General features: G+C 42.7%; 1 protein-coding gene across 1 annotated transcript in view; it reads right to left on the reverse strand.

Moving 5' to 3' along the window:
- Positions 1–6,014: 6,014 nt before the first annotated feature.
- znrf3 (zinc and ring finger 3) overlaps positions 6,015–24,585 on the reverse strand; it is a 202,018-nt gene continuing 183,447 nt past the window's right edge. Inside the window, 7 exon segments of the mRNA XM_084316505.1 lie at positions 6,015–9,610; positions 10,009–10,111; positions 12,201–12,368; positions 13,653–13,763; positions 23,474–23,515; positions 23,519–23,557; positions 23,559–23,606. Coding sequence (XP_084172631.1) covers positions 7,857–9,610; positions 10,009–10,111; positions 12,201–12,368; positions 13,653–13,763; positions 23,474–23,515; positions 23,519–23,557; positions 23,559–23,606 — 2,265 coding nt within the window. The 3' untranslated portion in view covers positions 6,015–7,856.

Genomic DNA, 24,585 nt, shown 5'->3' on the forward strand with positions numbered 1-24,585 from the left:
CTGTTTGTGTCCCCTGCTCTCAGTCCGCTGCCCCAGCAGGTCTGCTATATATATCCGTTCAGGCTGTTTTTGTATAAGTGAAAGTTCTTAAGATAGAGAGAAATTAGATTTTTCAATTGCCTCTCTGCTGTTTAGTTCAGCACCGTGGGCAGCGCCAAGCAAGCCACAGCGCCGCTGTCCCAGCTGAAACGTATAAAAGGGAACCTGTGTTGAAAAACCATTGTGCCCCCCCGAGAAAATGTTATGCCCCCCCACTAATTTGTTTCTGCAGCCTGGTCTGCCACCACTGTACCCTGTATGAAAATCTCAATCTACCATCTCCCATATCAAGAAGACAGCAGCATTGGGTGCAGTTTGTTTTCAAATGTATTCATTTTCAGTACCCACAGTATCTTAAACAGTATTTGGAACCTTACACTTCCATATATCAACTACGACATTGCTCACAGGTTTATTTTGAAGTTCCAACTGTGTCTACATCAGTTGGCAAAAAATCATTTAAGTTTAAGGCTCCTTCTGACTGGAACAATATACCTGTTCATATCCCTTCAATAACATCTTTTCACTTATTTAACACTCTTTCCTCTCACTTTGAGATTTCCTGTTCATGTTTTGACTAATCATGTTTTGACCATTCATCATTATCACAGTTCATTGATGCAATGATAAATTATGTGTTTGTGTACCGTTGTAGTTATTGTAGTTGTTACTATTGTGTTTTCTTTGTTTGTTTTGTTTAGTTCTTTGTTTAGTTTGTTTGTCTGATTGATGTTGTCTGAACTGTCTGTAAAATATCTTGTCGTAAATGTATGATTATTTTGTAATGTGGGACCTCCTTGAAAACCAGATGGTTCATCTCAAGGGGTTATTCCTAATAAAGAATTTCAATATATACTTGTCCATTTAGTCCAGGGCTGCATTCAGATCCCAAAACTAGCACATCCCCTCCCCTCGTTTCCTTCCCTTTAGTGAGCCCTCTGGTGAAGAAACTCCTGATGTACAACAAGTGGGCCCTTCTGGTTGTCTGAAAGGGAAGAAGGGCAAGGGAACACCAGTAGCGGAAACCCAACAGCCCTCAGCTCTCGTTATGTTGCTTCCTTATAACAATCGCAAGATAACATAATGAGATCCGTTATCGACTACATAAAATAAGGGCACAACATAACATGTTTTCTACATATAAGGGAGTCCTCGTTTCCTTCCCTTTAGTGATCCCTCTGGTCCTTTTTATTGTCCTAAACTCTCATCAACCCCTGTGATGTGTCCCCTGTTGTCCCCTCACCTGCTCTCTGAAAGCTTTCTACATTTTATTCATTCACAAAATCTCTGCACTCAGACCATCTGACACCTCTGCTACTCCTCTCCCTCCCCCTCTGCACCCCCAGCTCACTGTTTTCCAGCAGTTCGAGCCCGTCTCCCTCTCTGACGCAGTCAAACACCTGCGGCCCACTAACTTCCCATCAGATAGCCTTCCCTCTGCATGCTGTGGTGCAGCCATTAATCAAAAAGAAAAATCTCGACTCCTCTGTTCTTTCCAACTTCAGGCCCATCTCCCAACTACCTTTTCTGTCCAAAGTCCTTGAGCAAGTAGTTTATATTCAGTTACAGTCTTTCCTTGCCATAAATACCATCCATGAGAAATTCCAGTCTGGTTAAAAACATCTCACAGCACTGAAACGGTGCTCCTGAGTCTCCAAAATGATTTGCTCCTGGCCGCTGACTCAGGTAGTCCTGTGATCCTGGTGCTCCTAGACCTCACAGCCGCCTTCGATACGGTGGATCACAGGATTCTACTCCTACTGTCACGGCTCGAGCAGTATGTGGGCATCTAAGGTGTAGCCTTAACAGAGCTTTTTCCATAGCCTCCCCTTCCACATCAGGTCAGCCCAGACCCTTGAGGTCTATAACCTCTTAACAGGCGCCCCCAAAATTGGCCATTTTAGTTTTCGTTTTTGAGGACTGCATACTTTTTTTTGCAAACCAAAACACTATACTTTATACTTATAGCTAATTCACTTTTAGGTCGCTTTCACATATAGTTTTGGTGGACTCTGTGCGGTTCTGGGGGTGAAGTTGCAACATTGTTGCATTCTTCATTTGGTTCGCCTGCTTTCACATAGAAATCTGTCAGGCGGACCGAGACCTTCTGAACAATGTCACGCGGTCGAAAAGGGCGCTTGTCTATTGGACAGTGGAAATGTGTGTGTGGCTGCGATCCCGTGTGTGCGCGCGCGTGTGTGGACTGCGGAGCCCAGATCAGCGGAGCCGAGTTTTGACATGGCATTGATCCATTGTTCTATTGAAGCACATTACCACCATCCTCTCGCTAAACAACTTGTAGACCACGGTGTTTTTATGAGTGCCCACAAGTAGCTGTTTTATTAATAATATAATAAGCCGCGCGCCTCGGTAATAATAATAAGCCGTGTTTTTTCTTCCTTCTTCCCAAGATGCACAGATATATAGATAGATAGAGAGATTAGATGCAGTGTGCTTGTTTTGCAGTGAGTGCTGCGAGCAGTGGTAATAATAATCACTTCCTATATTTGGTTCGCGTTTGGTTCAATGAAGCCGAACCGAGACCGACGTTTTCAGGCGGACCAGAGTTCGCCTGTTTGGTCCGCGAACCGAGTTCGACACGCATTCACACAGACCCGAAAAACCCCCGACTATCGAATTCTGGTCCGAAAGTCCGGACCAAACAGCCCCTGTGTGAAAGCGACCTTAGTGCTAATGAAATAGAGTAACATAGGTCTGAACTTGAGTTGTAGAAAAACTTGTTACTAAAGTTTTTCTGTAGTAGTTAGTAGTCCAGAAGTAGTATTTCCCCAGAAATTCGTATGGCTTAAAAAACTCTCGAGATCCATAGCCTGAAGCCTTATATAGTACATGTCCAAATTTCATAAAGATCCGTTCAGAAATGAGTTATTAGGAGTGATTTTGGTAAACTGTGTACAAAAGAAAAGCTCAGTTTTCTCATAGACTGCGGTTTTTCTCTTCCCGTTTTCGCTCGTTAGTTTCTAGATCACTGATTCGTACATCCTCAGTTGGGGTATCATTGGAAAGCCACACTCATTGGCTACAAGGCTCCACAATCATTTTCGAGATCGCCAAATGATTGAACTAGAGCCCCAAGAGTCGGGAGTGGTATTTTGCGCAATACCGTGTACTTTGCACAAGCCTCAAATATCGGCATGTAACTCGAGAACCGCTGGACGGATTTTGTCACCTGAAAGGGCTATCGACAGGCAACAAATGGGGCTTCAATTCGATATATATATATATTGTATTACAAAATATGCACACCCGAGCCACTAGTGGTCGCCAAAGTGCCGGTGGGCAAATCAGACCAGGCTGCAGAAACAAATTAGTGGGGGGGCATAAAATGTTCTCGGGGGGGCACAATGGTTTTTCAACACAGGTTCCCCTTTATATATTTCAGCTGGGAGAGCGGCGCTGTGGCTTGCTTGGCGCTGCCCACGGTGCTGAACTAAACAGCAGAGAGGCAATTGAAAAATCGAATTTCTCTCCATCTTAAGAACATTCACTTATACAAAAACAGACTGAACGGATATATATAACAGACCTGCTGGGGCAGCGGACTGAGAGCAGGGGACACAAACAGGCTGGATAAAATGGTCAGGAAGGCCAGTAGCGTGGTTGGGGTGGAGCTGGACTCTAGCGAGGGTGGCGGAGACAGAGAGGAAAACTCCTCCCACCCACTATACACAGACTTGGCTGACAGGAGGAGCATGTTATAGGCTCACACTAACTAAATGCAGCACTGAACGGCACAGGAAGTCCTTCATTCCGACAGCCATCAGACTATACAATGCATCACTGTGCCTCACTGAGCACAGAGTGACAGTTACCATCTTCCTGGACTCTTACTTTTTAAACAGCACTGTGCAATATTACACCTACTGTAGACTTCAGTATATTTTTACTGTATCTTTTATTCTATTTCATTTTATTCTATTCTTAGGCCATTTGTTTTGTTATTTGTGACTTGTTCTGTCTAAATGTTTAATGTTGAGTGATTTGCAGTGTCAAATTTCCCTCAGGATAATACATTTCTATTCTATTCTATATCTTTGAAAAGTCTCCATTTATTCAACACTCCTGAATTCACTGACAAACTGAACTGAACTGACAAAAATAAGGTGCATAAAAAAGCAAACAAAATTCCTCCACAGGCTACTCACCATCATTAGTAGAGTGGCAAGCGGCGTTTGGGGACAGAGTGAAATCTTCTTAAAACACTGTCCCTCCACTCATTCTTGAACTTTTTTGTTAAGTCCTTCTCAAATGCCAACTGAATTAAATTGGCCTTGCGTCGATGAAGCATACTAAGGCGATGTTCTGTAAAGACGTTCTTGAGGGTAGAAAACAAATTCTCACAGAGTGCCGTGCTAGCTTCAGTAGTGTTGTTGTTGACATCAGTGCCACTAGGGCTGTCCCCGACTAAGGATTTGGATAGTCGACTTTGATTGGCCAAAAAAATTATAATAAATAAAAAATCTTTTTTTTCCAGCAGGGCGGGCACAGCTGACTCAGTGGGTGGGCCCGGCCCCCAAATGCCCGCCCATGCCGCCGGGTCTGGGGCAAATCGTCCTAAAAAGGGCCCACATGTGGTTGCAGGTTAAGAGGGTCCCAGTTTAAGACTCATCTATTCTCCCTGGCCTTTGACCAGAGCTGAGCCTGCCTCCTAGGTCATTACTTTTAGTCCTTATATGCATTATTTTTGTATTCTACTGCACTTTTTTCTTTTATTTGTATTTCTATCTGAACCCCTGCACTTGTATTTGCATTTGCACTTTTCTATTTAGTATATGTATTTTTTCTTTGCTCTATGCTTTTATCTGTGAAGCACTTTGGTACAGTCACAAATGTTGCACCCTTATATGTAGAAAACAGATCTAATTATGTTGCTCCCTTATATGTAGAAAATATCTTATGTTGCACCCTTATATGTAGAAAACAGATCTAATTATGTTGTGCCCCTTGTATGTAGGAAACAGATCTCATTAACATATCTGCAATATTTTACAGCCTGATCACCTTTAAGTGGCGCATCATATTAACAAACAATTAATTAACGTTAAATAAAGAAACTAGTTATAAAAACTGAAAGTCACAAATAGGCTACTGTGGAGTACACTACACTATGCAGATGTTTTGATCAGCAGGTGGTTTTGCACCTTATGTATACTTTTTGACAATGGTGCATCAATAACCAATCAGATGTTTTTGTGGAGATGCTACATGATAATAGGAGTCCAAAGATACTAAATATAGGAATATGACGTATTTCAAACAGTGCCAATGGAATTGAGATGGAACAGTTCCCATCTACTAAACGGGCAGGACTTCTACAAAGGCACAATAACACAGATCACTGGATAAGTCTCAAACAAAAATAGTTTTCCTCTGGATCTACAAATCAGAAATGTTCAGAACACCTTCGAATTGTCAGAGAGGGTAATTTGCCTAGAACACATTTGAAAATCGAAAACCTCTACATCTCCCATTGGGGTGAATGGAACCTGTGCTTTCCCAGTCTAAGGTGGCGGGGGGCAGTGAGTCTGCGCTGTGTATAACCCACGTAATGTGAAATAAGAACGAGTTGGCTTGTCTCCCTTTCTGAAACGTCTTTGATGAGTCTTCCTGTGCATACTTGGTATTCTTATAAATATTTGTATTGTGACTACTTGTGTACTATGCATTACACTAAAGGTAAAACAAGTAAAACGTTTGTTTCGTATTTAGTTTTATATCATCTCAATGGAATATTGTATCGCCTAAATGCATCTACCAGTATTAAATGACAAATACTGTATATAAATAAATAAATAAATAAATAAACAAACAAAACTGCTTCGGGACAATAATAAGGGGGTGTTCACTTGGGATGCAACTATAGACAAAAAAAAGACACCACATCATTATTTACTTGAATAAAACTGTATATTTTACAGATCTTTGTACAATTTAATTACAAAACTGTATGGTACTAAAGTTTTAAAATCAGTTTTTGGTCAGAGAATATTTAATCGTCTTGTGTGCAATTACCATGTATTTACAAAGTCTCATGTTAGTGATTTTCTCAAAATAAAAATCAACCAAATAACTCCAAAACTTTCATACACTCCGAACATAAGACATGGCTTAAAAGATAAATATATTAGTAAATAAATATTCAGAGAACATATTTCCATTTATGAAATGTGCTGCTATACAGGTACAGAAATATACACAGATTGATTTCTAGCCTTTTTAAACATTTGTAATGGTAATGACAGAAAATAATTATATTCTTAAAAAATTAAAAAATATTAATTTTTTGTACACATTTTCTTTTTATACAATCTTCTTAAGTGCTAGAAACAATAAAAAAATTAAATAGTGACTCAAGTACCCCAAAATGTTATATCTGCAGTACATATCTCTATGCAAAGGCAAGATTAGATTCTCACTTGATTACAGCACTGGTTAACGTATAAATAGAGTTATTTCAGAAGGGTTGTCTCTGTGAAGAGAATGGGTACATTTCATAGAAACAGTATAAAAACAGTCTGCAGGACAAACAGAAAGGCATGAATGACTAATGTCGATATTGTCAGCATGTATTATGTGTTGTATCATGATATAATTCAAATGGATACACTGTTGTATGTGTAACTACATAAAAAAAATATTGAAAAAGTCACAGTACAATAAGGAACCCTTATGAATTATGACTCTTTTCCAGCTACCTTCCTTTGGCCTTTTGATACAAACAAAAACCTTAAGAACCGTAGATAATCAAGAGCGTTTTCATGGAGGAAATGTGATAAGTGGCAGTGAGAACTAGCTATTAAGGGCTTCCAAACTAGAGGTAGAGTGTCAAAACTCTACTCACACAAAATCTACTCGCCCGAAGAAACTGTCACTTTGGACTTCCATTTGACCAAAAGTGGCAGTGGTCTCTTTAGGCATTGCTACCTACGATGGCTCACCAGTATAAGGCTTTTGTGTTGGTCTGGCACATATCTTGTACAGGTAGGCCACATTTGGATAGAAATGTAATGCATAAAACAAACAAATTCTGTACGTTGTAGAACAGAGACCAGTGTGGGCTATGCATTCACATTTCTATGCATTTTTCTAGACTATATATAGCTTAATCTTCTCAGTGAGAAGTGTGTGGGTCACAGACATTGAGAAAGACCCCATTCCCTGCCCTTAAAAAAATAAAACAATCATGACTTTCTGTTTTGGTATAGCTATATCCATATAACCTTTCTATCTGAGTTTGTGGTTTGTGGAAGCTTTATAGGCAACAGTGTTCATGTAAGCACACATATACAAAACTGTATGCATGTACATGCAAGTTTATGTGTGACAATAGTAATTAAGAGAATACATTAAAAAAAATCCTCAAACATCTTGCATGAAAAAATGGAGTCAAGATATCTTGTGAAAAAAAACTTGCTAAGCCAGAAAAATCTCACCAAAAAATATGGTCCTGCCCTTGGTGGCAGCAGGTAGCCTAATACACCTAAGTGCCATTATTACCAACCACTCTAGTTTCAATCATCAACCTCCATCAATATTTTAGTATAACTCCATGGTGACATGATTTCGGGGCTGAGATGTTTGTGGCCACAGGAATGAACTGGATATACTGTATATCTAGAAACGTCAGGCCTTCATTTTCAGTAGAAATCCACACAATCTAAGATGATAACATTCAGAGCTCAGCGAGCAAGGTTAGAACAAGGCAACAGAGGGTTTTCATTGATTAACTGACTGACTGACTCGTACGGTGCCCAATGGTAGGGTTTTAACTTGAGTCCCTTTTTGGGCTTTAACCCTCATTTACCTAGACCCCCCTCATTTGTCGAAGTACTGTTTCCCAATGTGTTGTGGCTACTAGCGGAGCGTTGGGGTTGGAACAGAGCCCTGGTCTCCTCCTCCTGAGGGTGGGGTTGACCTCTGAATTGTCCTGAGGAGAAGAACCCCTCCCTGGGCTCCTGCCGCTCTCCTATCCGCGCCTCCGCCTCCACGGGGAGGCTGGCAGGCAATAGGCTGCTCTGTGTCTCTGCCCCTGCACTTAACTCACAGTCTGTGTCCTCGGGAATTATAGGGATCCTCTGGCTGAGTTCGCAGCAGCCCTGTCCCGAGCAGGTGTCAGAGTCTGCGTGTGCGTACTGTACGTTAACGGCATAGTCCTCTGTGTACCGCCCCCCTGTGGCCCGGTGGACCTTCATCTCTTTGTAGAAACAACAAGGCAGCCCCTCGTAGCTCACCTGCTCTGAGGAAGGGCACATGTGCTCGGGAGCAAAATAGTTCTGCGAGGCGGAGCTCTGAAACTCTGCCCCCCTGCGACAGCGCCCCTGTGAGGCCAGAGGGCCAACTCTGTCCAAGTCCTGCCCTTTGCACTCCACGTTGGGAGGGAGCACCTCGAAGCAGCAGCTACACGTCGCCGCCCCGAGCTCCCCCGACTCCTCCTGTGGCCCCTTCCCCCTGTCCACTCCGGCCGCCTCCGGAGCCCCGGCTGAGGTAGTGCTAGTGTTGTTGTTCTCCCGGGGGTCCAGTGACGAGCGACTGCTGTAATTGGGCTCCAAGCTGCAGCTGGAGAGGTGGTCGCCCGAGCTGTAGCCCGAAGCCCCGGGAGGGGGCTGGAGGCAGTCGTGTCCCGAGGGAGCGGGGGCTTGAGAGTCTTCTGCGGGCACCGTGGTGCAAGCGGTGGCCCCCGCCTCCCCCGCAGAGCCCCTGCACGGGCTCTTACTTCGGTAGACATAGGGGTCGTAGTCACTGCTCAGCGAGCTGCGAAACGTGGAGCAGCTGCCGTACACCCCCTGGTTGCTGACCTCAGTACAGTCCAACATGGAGTCGCTAGAGGAGCAATGGCACTGGCCTGAGCTGCTGCTGCTGCTGTCACTACCGGGGCAGTCGGCTAGGTAACCGCTGCACACCGAGCGGTGGCCATGGTAACAGCCCGAGGTACTCCCGGCATCACCCATTCGTGAGCTTGAGGCGGGGGCCATGTGTACAACCGTAGGGTAGAGCAGTCCCTGCTGGAAGGCCCTACTGTGGTGGCCCTTATGGGCTCCCCCTCCCCCACCCAGCTGCCCTGCCACTGGTGGCCCCTGGGCCCCCTCGGGTTGTTGAGGGAAGGTCAACCCCTGAAAGTAGTAGTGTTGGTACATGGTCTCGTACTGCGAGAAGCAGGCTGTCCGTGAGAAGTTGCGGCCATGGAACTTGGGTCGCTTGAAGGCGGTGTGGTGGGGTTGAGGTGGGTAGGCAGGGGGCCCGCGGTGCTCCAGTCCACAGTGGTGAGGGTTGAGCGAGTGGTCCAGGTGGAGGGTGGGATGGTAGCCCCGGAGGAAGGCAGAGGTGGACTGGGGTGGGTACAGGCCCTGAGGGTCCGGGTGCTGGTCTACAGTGAGCACGGTGATGGGGTTGCCATGAGGATCCATGCTGGTGCGGGTGGGGTAGGCAGTCACCTGGCCGGCACGGTGAACCCTGCCTGGGTAATGGACTGGCAGCACCACCCTCTGCTGCCGGCTGTGGACTGGGTTGCCGGGTTCCATGCACACTGGCCCCGGGTTCCCCTTCTTTTGTTCTTTGGAAAAAATGAAATAAATAATAAAACGCTTGAAATTAAACCGATTTTGTACTATGACAACTTTTGTGTATTTATGGTACATTTCATGAAATTGAAAACCATTCAATTAAAAACATTAGCAAATCCCTCTTTTACAATAATGAAGCCTTTCTGGCCAACCGTGCATTTGCAGTTGTAGAGTTAATCCTTATAATTTGGGGTGTGATTGCGAAAAGACTCAATCTATACCGTCTTTAACTTCAACTTTCATTTACAAAACGTCAGGTTTGAAAACATTGTTCATCTAAGAACTTAAAAATTGACTTATTGCAAGGGTTGAGTGCACTCTGTGATATTATGGCACTTGAGGTGATTGGTGATGAAGAGGGCTTTGTCTAAACTATTTACTAACTCACCGATGATGTTGTGTCTGCAATGGGGACAGGTGTGATGCTGGAGCAACCAGGGGTCAACGCACTTCTTGTGGAACCTGTGTGTACACGGAATGACCCGCAGCTCCTATGGAAGGGAAAAAGAGGAAAAAAGTATAAGTATTAATGGTCAGCTTTCCATCAAAACATTTGAAGTGGCTTGATCACTGCGTTGATGGCATTCACATATCCACAAGACCGATCGCTCCATCAGAGGGAGTTGTGATCTCTAAACGGCAAAAGCTTTTTTGGTTTCTAAGGAATTTCAAGGGTAATTCTGAAGTGTGGGTGAATGCCCAACAGGTGGCAGCAAAGCAGAACAAGCTCCTCTCGTTATTGTGTTAAATGGGAAAATCCACCCTAAAGAATTTGAAATGTGCCATTCCAATGATCTTGGACAATTGAGTCAATATAAATAAACATAGACAAGTGTCTCCCTAAGCTGGAAATCAGAGCATCAAGTGTGATGCCATCAAGTGACACTTTTTGGAGTTGGTAAATTGATATAGCCTGATGGACAGAATTGTCAACTTGTTACACTCCATTTCCATCGCTGTTTCATTGTCATGATGCCAGACCAGAATCAGCACGGTGGAGGTGGGTGGAGGCAACCATTGACAATGAATTGGTGGCAAACATTTTGGGCTCAAGAGAATTTCTGTTTGAGCCATTAATTGTTGGTAATTACTGTTGAGCTATTACACACAGATGAGTTTAGTTTAAATGTAGGGCTTACAGCTCAGAAAGTGATTTGAACGCGCTTGATGGGCACCATAGTGTCCTAGGAGTTGTTCCACAGTCTATGGAGCAGTTCAAGGATTTACCTCTCGATGACATCACCACCAGAGTCTCGTCTCTCATTTGTTTAGTTTAATGAGTGTATTGTACTGTATAATACTGTACAGTATTATAAGAATAATCATGTGAATCACATTTTAGGGTGAATTTTCCCCTTTGATGTTTGTAATAGACTGCAGAACTTTTATAAAGTAGCCATCGACCATGACCATACACTTCCTCTACAGTTATTACAGCTAATAACCAATTAACACCGAAAACAAATGCCTGCTTTACTCTCGAGGGGTGATATAAAAGGTTTTTCAGCAACATTAAAAAAGGGGCAGTTCACCAAAAAACAATGCTGATTTATTGTGCACATAATCTCACACACATCCAAAAACGCTCAACAGTTTTGCACACATTCATTTAGTAAGTTATCGAGAATAAATTTGTTTGAATATGGCCACCAGTGATGTCATCGGGGACAATCAACAATCCTTGTGTTGTGTTAATTACAGCTCAATGAAATGATGTAGATGAATAAATAGCAATACCTTATCTTATAGGGGCTGCTACCTTATCATTTAATTGAGATTATGTGCAAAATAAATCAGCATTGTTTTTTTGTGAAGTGCCCCTTTAATTACTGTAGTATTAAGAAGAACTGTGATCTTCTTTCACAGGAAGAACTCACTCAGTCACTACCAGACACTTTTCTTTCTTTTTCTTCCCTTTCTGCTTCCTAACGTGACTCATCTTTGGGCTGTTTTCCACCCAAGCTTTTGTTGCATAGTTCACTGCTTTGATGCCATTCAGCCTTTTATACATCTCCACTTCCTCTGTGCAATCCTGGCGCCACGCTTTGTTGTGTTTTCTTCTCGTCCTCATTGGAGAGACGACAACCACAAAAAACACACTGGCTGCGCCCCCCTGTGGGCATTGGGGTTTGCCAACCCCCCCTGCCCTGTCATCCCCGGATGAGGATGAGCAATGCCGTTAACGGTAAATCCTTAAAAGGCCCAGATTAGGGTCTAGCATACATATTTGGACAATGACTCCTGTCAAGGATTAAAGGAGACTACAGTGGGAAAACAGGAAGCATAATCGCACACTGGGCACCGCCATGTCTCCAGGTGCGCACAGAGAGACCGTGCCTCACGTCTAGAATGCAGCGGAAGCAACGTTAAAAAGGAGGAATGCAAGGACTGCAGTCCCAAAGCACATCAGGGAACTTCCATCCCATTGTCTAATTTACAATGAAACACGCTGCATGTGCCATTGTTTGATATTAACGTATCTGAAGCTGGAACGTTAACCAACTAAACCATCGCCTAGCCTTCTGCGTGGTATTCTCTATGCTTATGGACAGGAGGCGCGGCATCTGTGCCATCTCTTACCTCCCCGTCGATGTACTTCTCCAGGCAGATGGCGCAGTCGGAGGTGGAGCTGCTGCTCAGTGAGTCCGACGCCCCGCAGCTGCTCTCGCGCTGACCCTTGACCTTGGCCTTGAACTTGCGCGTCTCCATCTTTTCCAGGGCCTGGATGGCCATCCTGTTCATGGAGCTCTGTGGTGGGGAGGAACAGAGAGGATGGATGAGAGGACGGTCAGAAGGGCCCAACATGGAGCTTGATTAAATCGACTAATCGATTAGTCCAACAAATCTTGTGTGTTTCAAATATGCATTCATGTACAGTAGAAGGACCTCTTTAAATGTAATGCTTTGTTAATAATTTTTCAGGATATACAGTATTCAACATATTTAAATAAAAGCATATACATCTACTAACTGATGAACAAAGTAATTTCCCTACATTCTCCACAAAGGGATCATTAGAAAAAGGCCTATGAAGCACAAACATAAGAGGACTACCGACATCAGCATTTTCAAGTTCACATAATAAAGCCAGTAGTGTGATGGGAACTGGGTGAGGCTTTGATATACACAAGGAATCGTTGAATGACCCCCAAAATAATGGCGTCAGTAACTTTTCCAAGATGTAGTAGTAGTGATCGCAAATAAAACTACTTCTCCGGACCACGGTTAAATCGGAGGGCGTGCAACACAGTTGTGCAAAACCACAGAAACTACAGTAACAGTTCTCACTTGTTAAAAACTGTTGAAATCATATCCATGCGGTCTTTAAGCTAATAGCAAATTATAGCCAGGAAGAGGGTCGTTAGGTGTAATGAGTTGCCCCCGGTGTCAACTGCTCCCTTAATCAACCACCAAGAGGAAGTCAGCACGACCAACGCATCTGCCACTGTGACAGACACACAAGCACACATGCCTGCAAACACACACACACACACACACGCACGCACGGACATACACAGAGACCCCCCCACGTGTCATCACACGAGACCAACCAATAAACAGAGTCACATGATGCTGATGCCTGACTCACCCCTTATAAAAACGTATATAACAGTAGTTTCATGGTATTTTCAGTTTTACCATGGTATGGGCCATTGTATGAATAATTTACCATGATACTTCCATGGTAAAAGCTATATATGGCCATGGTACCAATTTTGCACTTAAATAATACCATGATATATGGTACATTTATACAGTGATAATATTGTGATATATTTCCATACTTTTTTGGTCCCTACCATCATGGTAGTAAGTGAGAGAGTGACATATTCTAGGTGGAGCGGGAGGGAGAGTAGGTAGGTAGGTAGGTGTTACCAACGAGACTCCAATGAAGGAAGGTATGCATTAAAGTAAGCAGTAAGCTCACCAAGGCTGCGTCTCGTGTAGCTCACGTGAAGCATTACAGGAAGTGAGAAGGAGGGTCTTCCCATGGAAATGTCTCTGGTGTTTAGTATATGGGTGGACACTGACCTGGCTTCTCCTTTGCTTCAGTTTGATCTTGATGAGCAGGATGAGGCACACCAGAGACACCACCACGAAGAAGGCCAGGAAGATCCCCATGTCGAAGTACTCCGTGGGCTGCTGTGGGACAGGGAGAGAGCACAATTGTTTTGTCAAATTACCTTCACCACCTGTAGTTAAGTAGCAGGACATGTTTAAAGATCCCCTCCAGTCGTCTTTTAAACCCTTAGAAATGTTCTATATTCAATAACAATTGGCATAAATATGTTTTCCCCAACCAAAATTGTTCAATTTATTACTTAAAATGGCTTAGCAGCATCTCTAAACATTTACTCTCATTGAGAATGCAAGGATCTATGGATATGCAAATTGGCAACAAGCACCATTGATATTTACTAGGAATATCAAGAATATATTCTTTGAAGGAACGTCAATACCTACTCAGCTTTCTGTGTACACTGAAGCTAAAAGGTGTCAAGTTATCACATCCTGGACCACGAGAGGTTTAACCTATTAATGACATCACACATGCAAGTCTCCCTCTCCAGGGGAAGAATGTGAAAAAGGCACTCAAGTTCTGTACAAATAACAATCCATATAGTCAAAGGTTATGCCCCCAAGAGGAGTGTTTTTGAGTGGAGGGGATCTTTAACAGTTATTACACTGGGGATAACTGTTAAAGGTTCCCCTTTCCTAGGAGATACATAGATGTATAGATGTATAATACGGGGCAGTGGTTCTAAAACCTTTTTGTGCCAAAAGTTAAACCTAACCAAAAGTGAAATCTATGAAATCTATGAAAATATCATAGCACTGAAACTGCCCTCACCAAAATAATCAGTGACCTCAGACTAAACTCTGACGAGAATAAGGTCTCCATCCTTATCCTGCTAGATCTCAGTGCAGAATTTGATACAATAGATCACGATATTCTAATCGATCCGTCTTGAAAACCTTGTCGGTTTCTCAGAACATGTGCTAAGGGCTTGGGCGGTATGACGGTATACCAGGGTATTTAGAAATCCCGACGGTATTGAAAATCAATACCGTCCGTCACCGTCAAAATCACAGATGCGCTTCAGTTTCTTTTACAGTGAAACGGAGTTTTGAGTGTAGTGCACACACGCGCCAGCAGAGGGCGAGACCAGTCCTCACTTTCTATATAGATATCTATGCTCACTAGTGGGTCACAACGGTGTTCACGTTTTACGGTAATGTTGCGACAGTGCTGTGAAAATACCGTAAAGCGTTGTGACGAGAGTTGGTTGTGAGTTGTTGTGGTGCACTAGTGGAGCAAGCAAATAATCCGTCTCTTATTATATGTGAACTAAAGAGTACAAGGTTTACACAACAGCCCCCACCCGCTGTTTTATTGTATTTGTACCGTCCTGTACTATCCGCCGTCAGCTGTTTATCTCTCTCTGTGAGCTTAATTAGCTAGCGTTAGCTCACGTTAGCTAGCATTAGCTCTGCGGCTAATCTTAGATTACCCTGAACTAAATCAATGACTAGGTTATAAAGCATTCGAGTAGTTTTCACTGCACATAGAAGTAGCCAAACAGCGCGAGCATTTCGGGAGCATATGACCAAAACCCAGGCAATTTCGAGCTGTTAAGGAATCAAATAGTCTGCCATGGCTAGGCTACATGCTAACGGTGCGGGCTTCCGACTACCATTCTGAGACTGAGAGCTAACGATGATTTGTTTACTTGGTAACACGGGTTGCCCTGCCCGATGAAAATGAAAGTCATACCGTCATATACCATATACCGGGGTATTATGTCATCAAAATATGACGGTGTGAAAAAAAGGATACCGCCCAAGCCCAGAGGGAGGAAATTCTATGTTAAACTAGGAGGCCACATGTCAGATATATGACAACAACTATGGGGTTGCACAAGGGAGTTGCTTAGGTCCTTTACTCTTCTCCCTTTACATGTTACCGCTGGGTGATATCATCAGAGAACATAATGTAGATTTCCATAGCTATGCGGATGATACACAACTGTACATATCTGCTGAACCAAATGATACAGCTACATTACATTACATTACTACATTACAGACTGCTTGTTATTGGCAATAAATAAATGGATTCATAAGAACTTCCTGAAACTAAACGAGAACAAAACTGAAATTCTAATTATCGGCCCCAAAACTAAAAAAGAAACGTTAATAAAGAACCTGGGAGGACTAACCCCTTGGATAAAATCTGAGGTCACAAGTCTCAGGGTTATCATAGATTCAGAACTGAACTTCAATTCTCATATTAACAAAGTGACCAAAACATCATTCTTCCATCTCAGAAATATAGCAAAAGTACGACCATTTATTAATCAAAACGATGCTGAGAAGCTAATTCATGCATTCATATCTAGCCGGTTAGACTACTGTAATGCACTTTTCACAGGTATCCCTAAGAAAACCACAGAGAGGCTTCAGCTAATCCAAAACTCTGCAGCCCGACTGCTAACTAGAACCAAAAGGAGAGAGCACATTAGTCCAGTCTTAGCTGCTTTACACTGGCTTCCTGTAACATTTAGAATTTACTTTAAGGTCCTTCTCCTTACATACAAAGCTCTAAATGGACAGAGACCTAGCTACATCGCCAAGACGCCAACACTAATAAATTACAGGCCAGCAAGAACACTGCAAGCATCAGCTGCTGGACTACTAGAGGCTCCCAGAAACAGTCAAAAGAGGATCGGTAATGCAGCCTTTATCAACTATGCCCCAAAACTATGGAACAAACTACCCCAAAACATCAGGGAAGCCAACTCGCTAGACGTTTTTTTTTTTTTTTTTTTATTATCTTTTTTCCCCCCTCCTTTTTCTCCCATCCCACTGTTAGTCGTTATGCCAATTCCCAACCCCCTTCCTGGTTGTTGCGCACTCCCCCCTACTGTTGGTCCGGGAGGCCGGAGACTGTCGCATGCTTTCCTCCGACGCATGTGCAGCCAGCCGGCAGCCAGCCTGGCAGCGCAGATTCTCACCGGGAGAGTGTAACGTGTGGAAGGTCACACTACCTCCCTCCAGATCCTACCCTCGCTGTGCAGGCGCCCCGACCGAACTGTAGGGGTCGCTGACCACAACGCCCAGGACCCACCCATCAGCTTTCCCACCCCTAACACTGCCAATTGTGTTAGTATGAACGACCAGCCAAGCTGATAGCAACGGCGAGAGCTGGATTCGAACCCAGCGTCTCCAGCGTTGATGGCGAGCGCCTTGCCTTCCTATCAAATTCATGTGTCGGTTCTATGCAAATTTTATCTCACTACCTCCTATGCACTGTAATTTTAAGAGCACTGCTCTGTTCAAAACTGAACTTTGTAAAGAAACTCAAAGTTAAGAGCGATGCACTGCTCTGTTGTTAAGTTAAGAGCGATGCACTGCTCTGTTGTTCTATAAGGTTGTTTATAACTGTACTTTGTAAAGAAACTCAAAGTTAAGAGCGATGCACTGCTCTGTTGTTAAGTTAAGAGCGGTGCACTGCTCTGTTGTATCACACTTTTTACTGTCCGTTCTATTTTATTATGTTTAGCCTATTTTAAACTGAATCAAACAGCACTTTATCTATTCTATTTTATTATTTGTATTACTGAAAAACTGTAATTTACCTTAGCTTGCTACCTCTCTATCTTTTTGTATTTAATTTTGTATGCTCGCTTATGCCTGTATTTTTTACTGTTGTGAAGCACTTTGAACTGCAATTTCTGTATGAAAAGTGCTATACAAATAAAGTTATTATTATTATTATCAGAACAGTCACTCTCATTACTCCAATTGGGCTCACTTTTATAGAAAGTGAAAGAGTGAAAATAACCCATTCCCGTGGAAGCCCCAGAAGGACCCCTGGGGCACCCCGGACCCCAGGTTGAGAACCACTGGTATAGAGAGGTACATTGTTTGAGCTTACAAAATAATACAGACCAGAACAATGATCACAATGACTTAAAACTGCCAACAGCTAGATTGTGAGAATAAGCCAACACTAAAATGTTGACTTTACTGAACATTTATTGTCTAGAACAGTGGTTCCCAAAGTCGGGGTCGCGACCCAAAGGTGGGCCGCGAGCAGCCACGGGAGGGCCGCGCGATGATTTCCAAAAAAAAAATGTTTTTTTTTTCAGGCCACTGAACTTAGAAGCAGGCCAGGACAGTGTTTCTAGTTGTATTCTAAAATTCTATTCTATTGTATTCTAAAATGTGACTATATGGTTTTATATTAACTTAATAAATAAACAAAAACGAAAAATCTACTTATTTCAACGAACATTTCAAACTAAATAACAGATTATGCACATAAAACGCTGAAAACAACCGAAGCAACAATAGTATTTTAATGAGGCTATTATTATTATCATTATTATTTTGCAACAAGTTAGCCCTCTCATAAATAGCACATATAAATGAATAACTAATTTGAACTAACTTAATAGGATTGAAGTGATATTTGGCTTAATAAATCGGTCGCCTGGCAAAAAAAAAGAAGAAAAAAAAGCCTGACGATGTGCATTGGGCCGCGGCTCTCTGACGCCTTATTTTCTGGATCCCGGCCTGAAAAGTTTGGGAACCCCTGGTCTAGAACAGAGGTCAGCAACCTTTACTATCAAAAGAGCCATTCCCCCCACCCCTCCCACAAAATAAAATTCATCTGGAGCCGCAAAACCAATTTACCCTTAAAATGAAGATAACAGTGTATAACGTTTTATATATAGTTATCCCCAAGCATACCCCACATTTAGCATAAAACGGCTGACAATTGCATACCCAAAGTAATTTGCGATTTATTATACTTTATAATTATAGCACACAGTTTGTTGCATTAACACTTCCTGCGCCAAAAACGTCGTACAACAGGTTTCAAGTTCATGCGAATTCTGCCAGATCACGGCGTACAACGTTATTTTGATCATATTTCATATTTTCGCCATGGTATTCATATTTCCCTCACGGAGGCTGGTCTGATGCTGTGGGACTCGGCACAACTCTGCAACGCTTCAATACTGCCACCTGGTGGATGATCGGCGAGTTGCCAAACCGGAAATGCCGGTTGGATATCGGTGAGTCTCCTAAATACGTCCGGCCACTCGCTTATCGTTGCGGGACTCAAGACACACGTCCATGTGTAGCGATCGCTGCCATAACTCAATAATCGACATGATTTGGGCTGTTATTATTATTATACAAACCGGAAATGGATCACCTCGATCCCCATCAAATAACTGGGATCTTTTTGCTCCAGTGTCATTGCCCAACGGTAAGAGGAGGCTGCCGTAACTTTCAGCGTTTTTGTTTATTATTATCCATGCAAACTGCTCTGATCTATATATCACCCATACTACATAAATCATTTAACGACGATCACGGAATTATAAACGCCCCCCCCCCCCCCCCCCCTTCCCCTTCCGTTCACCCGCACATGATCAGTCATAACGTTTAGGACCATGTACAATTGAAATTTTTAATATAGCGTGGATGGGTATCAAACGGCATTTGATCATCTATATATGCATTTATGCCTATATCTCACGTTCTAGGAATTACTGCAGAAAACGATAAAAACATATTTATATTCTAGATGTTATTTTTGTATGAATGTGTGAATGAAAAAGTTAAACGTTCCTACATCCTGAACGATAGATAATCGATGTTGAATGGGCCATAGTAATGTCAATTTAGCAATACAATTTAAAAAGTTATAGCCCTGCAAAGAAGGTGAACATCTCCATAGACTTACAGTGCTGGCAGAGAATGGTATAAGATGATCAAACTCCGTGGCAGTTAATGTGTTAATGGAATTATAAAACAACAAAAATAAACTTGACATTTTATTGCTGTTTTACCTGTTATAACAAAGGAAAACCTCAAACTCTTATGAAGAGGAGAAAAAAGACTGGCATGTGTAGACCTACTTTTAAATAAAACACAGAAGAGGAGACAAAACACTGGCGTCTGTAGACCTACTTTGAAATAAAACCCTGAACTATGCAGGTCTATTTGAGTCCTTCCCTTATTTGTGGAAAATGTATCAAATAAAAAGTAAATCTTTTGTTGTTCGCAAATTTCTCACAACATATCAGGCATACAGGTAAGCCTGCATCGTTAGTCGTGAAAGCTAATTAATCTGTCCACGCTGAATTAAACCTTCTATTTTCCTCTGACTTTCCACTTTATTTTTTTGTATCCATGGTTGGCTTACTGGGGGGTCGGAAACTCAAGATTAGCCACTTGCAGATGGCAGGGAGAGATGCGGGTGTGACGTATATTTTAGTCGATGAATTATTTTAGTTGACGAAATATTTTTTCATTTCAGTGTCACAGTATGACCTCGATCTCCAAAATAAGAGATGTAAAAAAAAAATTATTAAATTTTTATTTGTATTTTTAAGTAACAGGGAGCCACAGCAGAGTGGCTTAAGAGCCACATGCGGCTCCGGAGCCACAGGTTGCCGACCCCTGGTCTAGAATAACGCAAGATGGCTTGATTTCACAAGAAACAAACTGGACTTATAAAAGTAGTGCCGCTAATTCCAGAGTCTGTATAAAAAGACTGGTTGGGAATCTCTTTATCTGACGCGTTTCTCCCGCTGCCTTTCATTATGTCAAACTATTTGACCTCAAAGTGTGCTGGTCCCTTATCAAATATTCCAAGCAAACAAACAGCTCTTTGACTGGGTGATAGTCATCTCTCCCTTGTGCTGTGCAAAAGTCCTCAGCCTCAGGGCAGTGGATACAGAGGAGGCTCAAATTTCTCTACTGGAGTTTTCCTTGTTCTTTTTTTTATCTGTGACTTTGTGTTCGTCTCACTATGGGTCTCACACACATATTGCTTGTTATATTATTTTCAATTACACTGATGTGAAAACTTTGTTTAGAGATGTATACACACAGGTCTGGTGAAGTTGGCAATGTTGTTTGGGGGGCCATTATGGACCACATAAAACAGTTGTAGTGTGTAGTTCCATAGTTTCAAGTATTTATAGGGAGACAATGGGTGTGGGTTTCTTCATTGGGTGCTTATCCTTATTATTGGGTATCTTGTGTTTTATTATAAAAGAAACAATGAGATTCTTAACTTCCTGATGATAATATGTACTGCAAATAGTAAGTTAGATATTAGGGGTGGGAATCACCAGAGGCCTCACGATACGATACTATCACTGTTGTGAAGGATCAGATTAAACCGAATATATATATTTATTTATGGATATATATTTAATAGTATTTGTATATCGTTTGATATCCCCTGTATATTCCTTGTACAATATGCACTGAATATCCCTTTAGTCTACTAAACAGCCCATAATAGTTTCATTCTACCATTGGACGAGAACCTGGCGCCAGCAGCCATACCCCTAGGTTCAAGTTCAATCGTGCCGACCAACATGTCGTGGCAAGCCCGGTTCCGCGTAGGAATACGTCTGGCGAAATACGAATGGTACTATTTGTTCGCAGCGCATATATATATGGCGCAAGTAAAGTAGAACTTTCTTTTAGTCCATTAGTTCTTTACCCTCCAACCTAGTAACAGACGCGAAGCCTCACCCACGACGCACGTGTGGTGCAGTAAGGCCTACTTGGCCTCAGAATAGGCATTGAGATATCGTGTGGATTAATAGTTGAATTGTCATAGTTTGGCACTATACCGTCGAGTTGGACGTATTTCTATTAAGCTAATAATAGTCTATTATGTATGGTGCATCGTTCGGTTAGAGTTATAAAGTGAGCAGCACCCCCATCGTTCCTGACGTTATCTAGAGTCTTAACCAGGCTGGGCAGACCACTTGTGGTGCTTGCATCCGAGGAGCTCCGGGCCAGGACGAGTGGACCTGTACATTGGATTACTTTACCCGGACGACGGCGAGCCTTCCACGGCTTGGATTATCTACATGCTTTGGGTGCTTTGATTATTCCATGGATAACGGCCAACACTGCTGAGTGTTGGAACTACCCCCCCGGAGAGGAGTCCAGGTGAGACGGCGCTCTACACCAGTGAGGTCGCCTCACGTCTCTCCGTTGTGGACCGGCAGCTACCGTCCACCAGAGGGTCCAGCTGTATTCATCTGCGGACCGAGGTTCTGTGGGCATCGTGTTCAGGACTCTGAATTCTCCCAAGAAATCGTCGGCCAGATGGGATACCGCCAGCGGCTCTTCTAACCCCCCCTCCTACTGTCTTACAACCAGCGGGACCCCCCCCCCCCCCCCCCTTAGTGTATCCAGCTATAATCATTTAAGTACCATCGCTATAGTTCCCTAAAGAACCGGGTTGTATACTTACTCCCTGCGTAACCAGAGATTGGACATTCAATGTTGATTTACCTACGAATACTCATTTGCCATACAAGTGCATTTCAAATCATAAATGTCATCAAGTGAACGTTGTATATACCCTTTGCTATATAAAATATTCGATTTGTACATTTGTGTGGACTTCGTTTCATCAGGTGGGAAAGTGTTCATCATATCTATATCATGTACTGGATGGCCAGAAGTTAAAGTACAAGAGGTAGTGGTTTAATAATACCATACTTATCAATACAGTCAGGGAATTGTACCCCTCAGTTACAATCACGATACTTGAGTCACGATACGATAGTATTGGGATACTAAATATATTGCGATATGCTGAGTATTGTGATATTAATATTGCGATATATTGCGATTTATTACCTTTTTTCAACTGCAAAGTAAAACTTTGTCAACATGTTTTATCTAATAAAATAAAGTTCAATCTGTTCATCTCACTTCAATAATTTTTATTGCAGAACATGGTATTTTCTCAAGCAGACAGATGTAAACACTGTAATCTGTGTTGCATGTACCTGACAAACTGAACTGTTTGTATTACAGTCATATTCCAACTTAACTGAATGCACACGTGTGCGTGGACTACTGTACTATTACAGGTATTGAAATGAACAATGCAACTTTCTTATACAAAAAAAATTTACGATTTTTTATGAATAATTAAATATCAATACTTGGCGTCCCTGTATTGATACAGTATCGCCACGCAAAGTATCGCGATACTACTACATATCGATTTCCCCCCCCCCCCCCCCACACCCCTATTAGATATATTCCCGGTAGGGGTGGCCAGAATGTTAAGCTTCAATCGCTGCCATGGTAATCAATGTCAAAATCATTATCCCAATGCTTTGTTTTAACCACTCAAATGTGCCTACATCAGCATTAGAAATAGCTTGTGGGAATATTATTTAAAATTGAGAAAATCTGTTATTTTCAGTCAGCGGCATTTAGCCGTTAAGAACTTTCAGAGATCCCATCTTAACGCATTACTCTCATTTACCACCACATTGAAACTTTTGCGCGGGAAGAATGAAGCTTTGATTATTCAATGATAATTATTACTGAAGCTTCGAAAAGCCCCCAACTGATGTCCCAGTACGTCTCGACTCTCACTGTGCTATGGCTTTGATGAAAAAAGGTTTAAATGTTTGTGGTCAAAGTTGCCAAACCTACTTTTACAAAATTCACAACTATGTGTATCATCCGAATGTGGAAATAAAATTTTTCTTTTCTTTTTTAAAATCATGAAAAACCACTTGGTTTCATTCAAATCAGCTGAAACCGCAAAACAAATAACAATCAAGGTTTTTGACGTAAAACATAATCTATATGTAAATTATCCTTTGTGACTTCCAACTGAAAATGATAGGAACCTACATGCATGCATGCACATTTAGTTGGCACGCACACACACAAACACGCATATCTCTCTCTCTCTCTCTCACACCACACACACACACAGGAACGCACACATGCGCACTCATTGAATAGGCAGTGGTTTAGGCTTGAGATCTTACCCTTGGTGGTCTGTGCTGTATCCTGGCACGGGCCACTTTCTGCTATTTCACTATATTCATCAATTTAACAGCATCGTTCCCCTTTCACATACACCACCGGTCGCTTCAGGGGGTCCTCTGCTACCTGATTGAGCTGTGGAGGGACAGAGAGACAAAAATAGAGAAAGAGAGAGAGAGAGAGAGAGAGAGAGAGAGAGAGAGAAGAGAGAGAGAGAGAGAGAGAGAGAGAGAGAGAGAGAGAGAGAGAGAGAGAGAGAGAGAGAGAGAAGAGAGAGAGAGAGAGAGAGAGAGAGAGAGAGAGAGAGAGATGAGAGAGAAGAGAGAGAGAGAAAGATAGATGAAGAGAGAGAGAGAGAGAGAGAGAGAGAGGAGAGAGAGAGAGAGAGAGAGAGAGAGAGAGAGAGAGAGAGAGAGATACGTTAAACCAGATATACAGACTGCCAATACATACCATAATTTGGCCAAAATTACACATGCCTACTAGCATTGTAAAACAACCCGCTTATAATGGATGTGAAATGCTTTTTTGAGAATCATCACAAAGGCCTAACTAAAAAGGCATGAACTCTTTCATTCCCCCATGGAGGGAAATTACCTATAGGCTCTGGAGACTTGGAAACTGTGGTCAGTCGTTTGCCAAAGGGAGGAGTATGAAACGAGTCAATGAATAGTATGTTCTGGCTTTGGAGCCACTTGACATCTACTCCCCTGCTCACTCCTCCTCTTCCTCTGTTCGGCTCTCTAGTCTACTGCTGAATCTGTAATTTGAAAAGCCCCAAAAAGGGAAATACCAGGATATTCACATTTCTATTTCTTGTGCTGTCGTCATGTTCCAGAGTGAAATATGCTCTGGCTTAGAAAGTATAGCCGTCGAGACGTTTGATCTCCCCTGCTCGAGTCCCGCTGTGCCGGTCCCCCTGCAGGGAAAACCACTCTGCTGAGACTCAAGTCCTGGTCCACAGACACCGCAGATGTTGATACAAAGAAAAACGCAACAACAACAACAGACATATGCAATCCCACCCAACGGTATAGAGAAACACTTAGCACACGTCTGAGTAGGGCCACCAAAGAACACAAGAGTAGGACTGCCTCCATTAGTTGATGGTCCA

Source organism: Notolepis coatsorum, assembly GCF_963971535.1.
Source record: "Notolepis coatsorum genome assembly, chromosome: 1".
Taxonomy (NCBI): Eukaryota; Metazoa; Chordata; class Actinopteri; order Aulopiformes; family Paralepididae; genus Notolepis; species Notolepis coatsorum.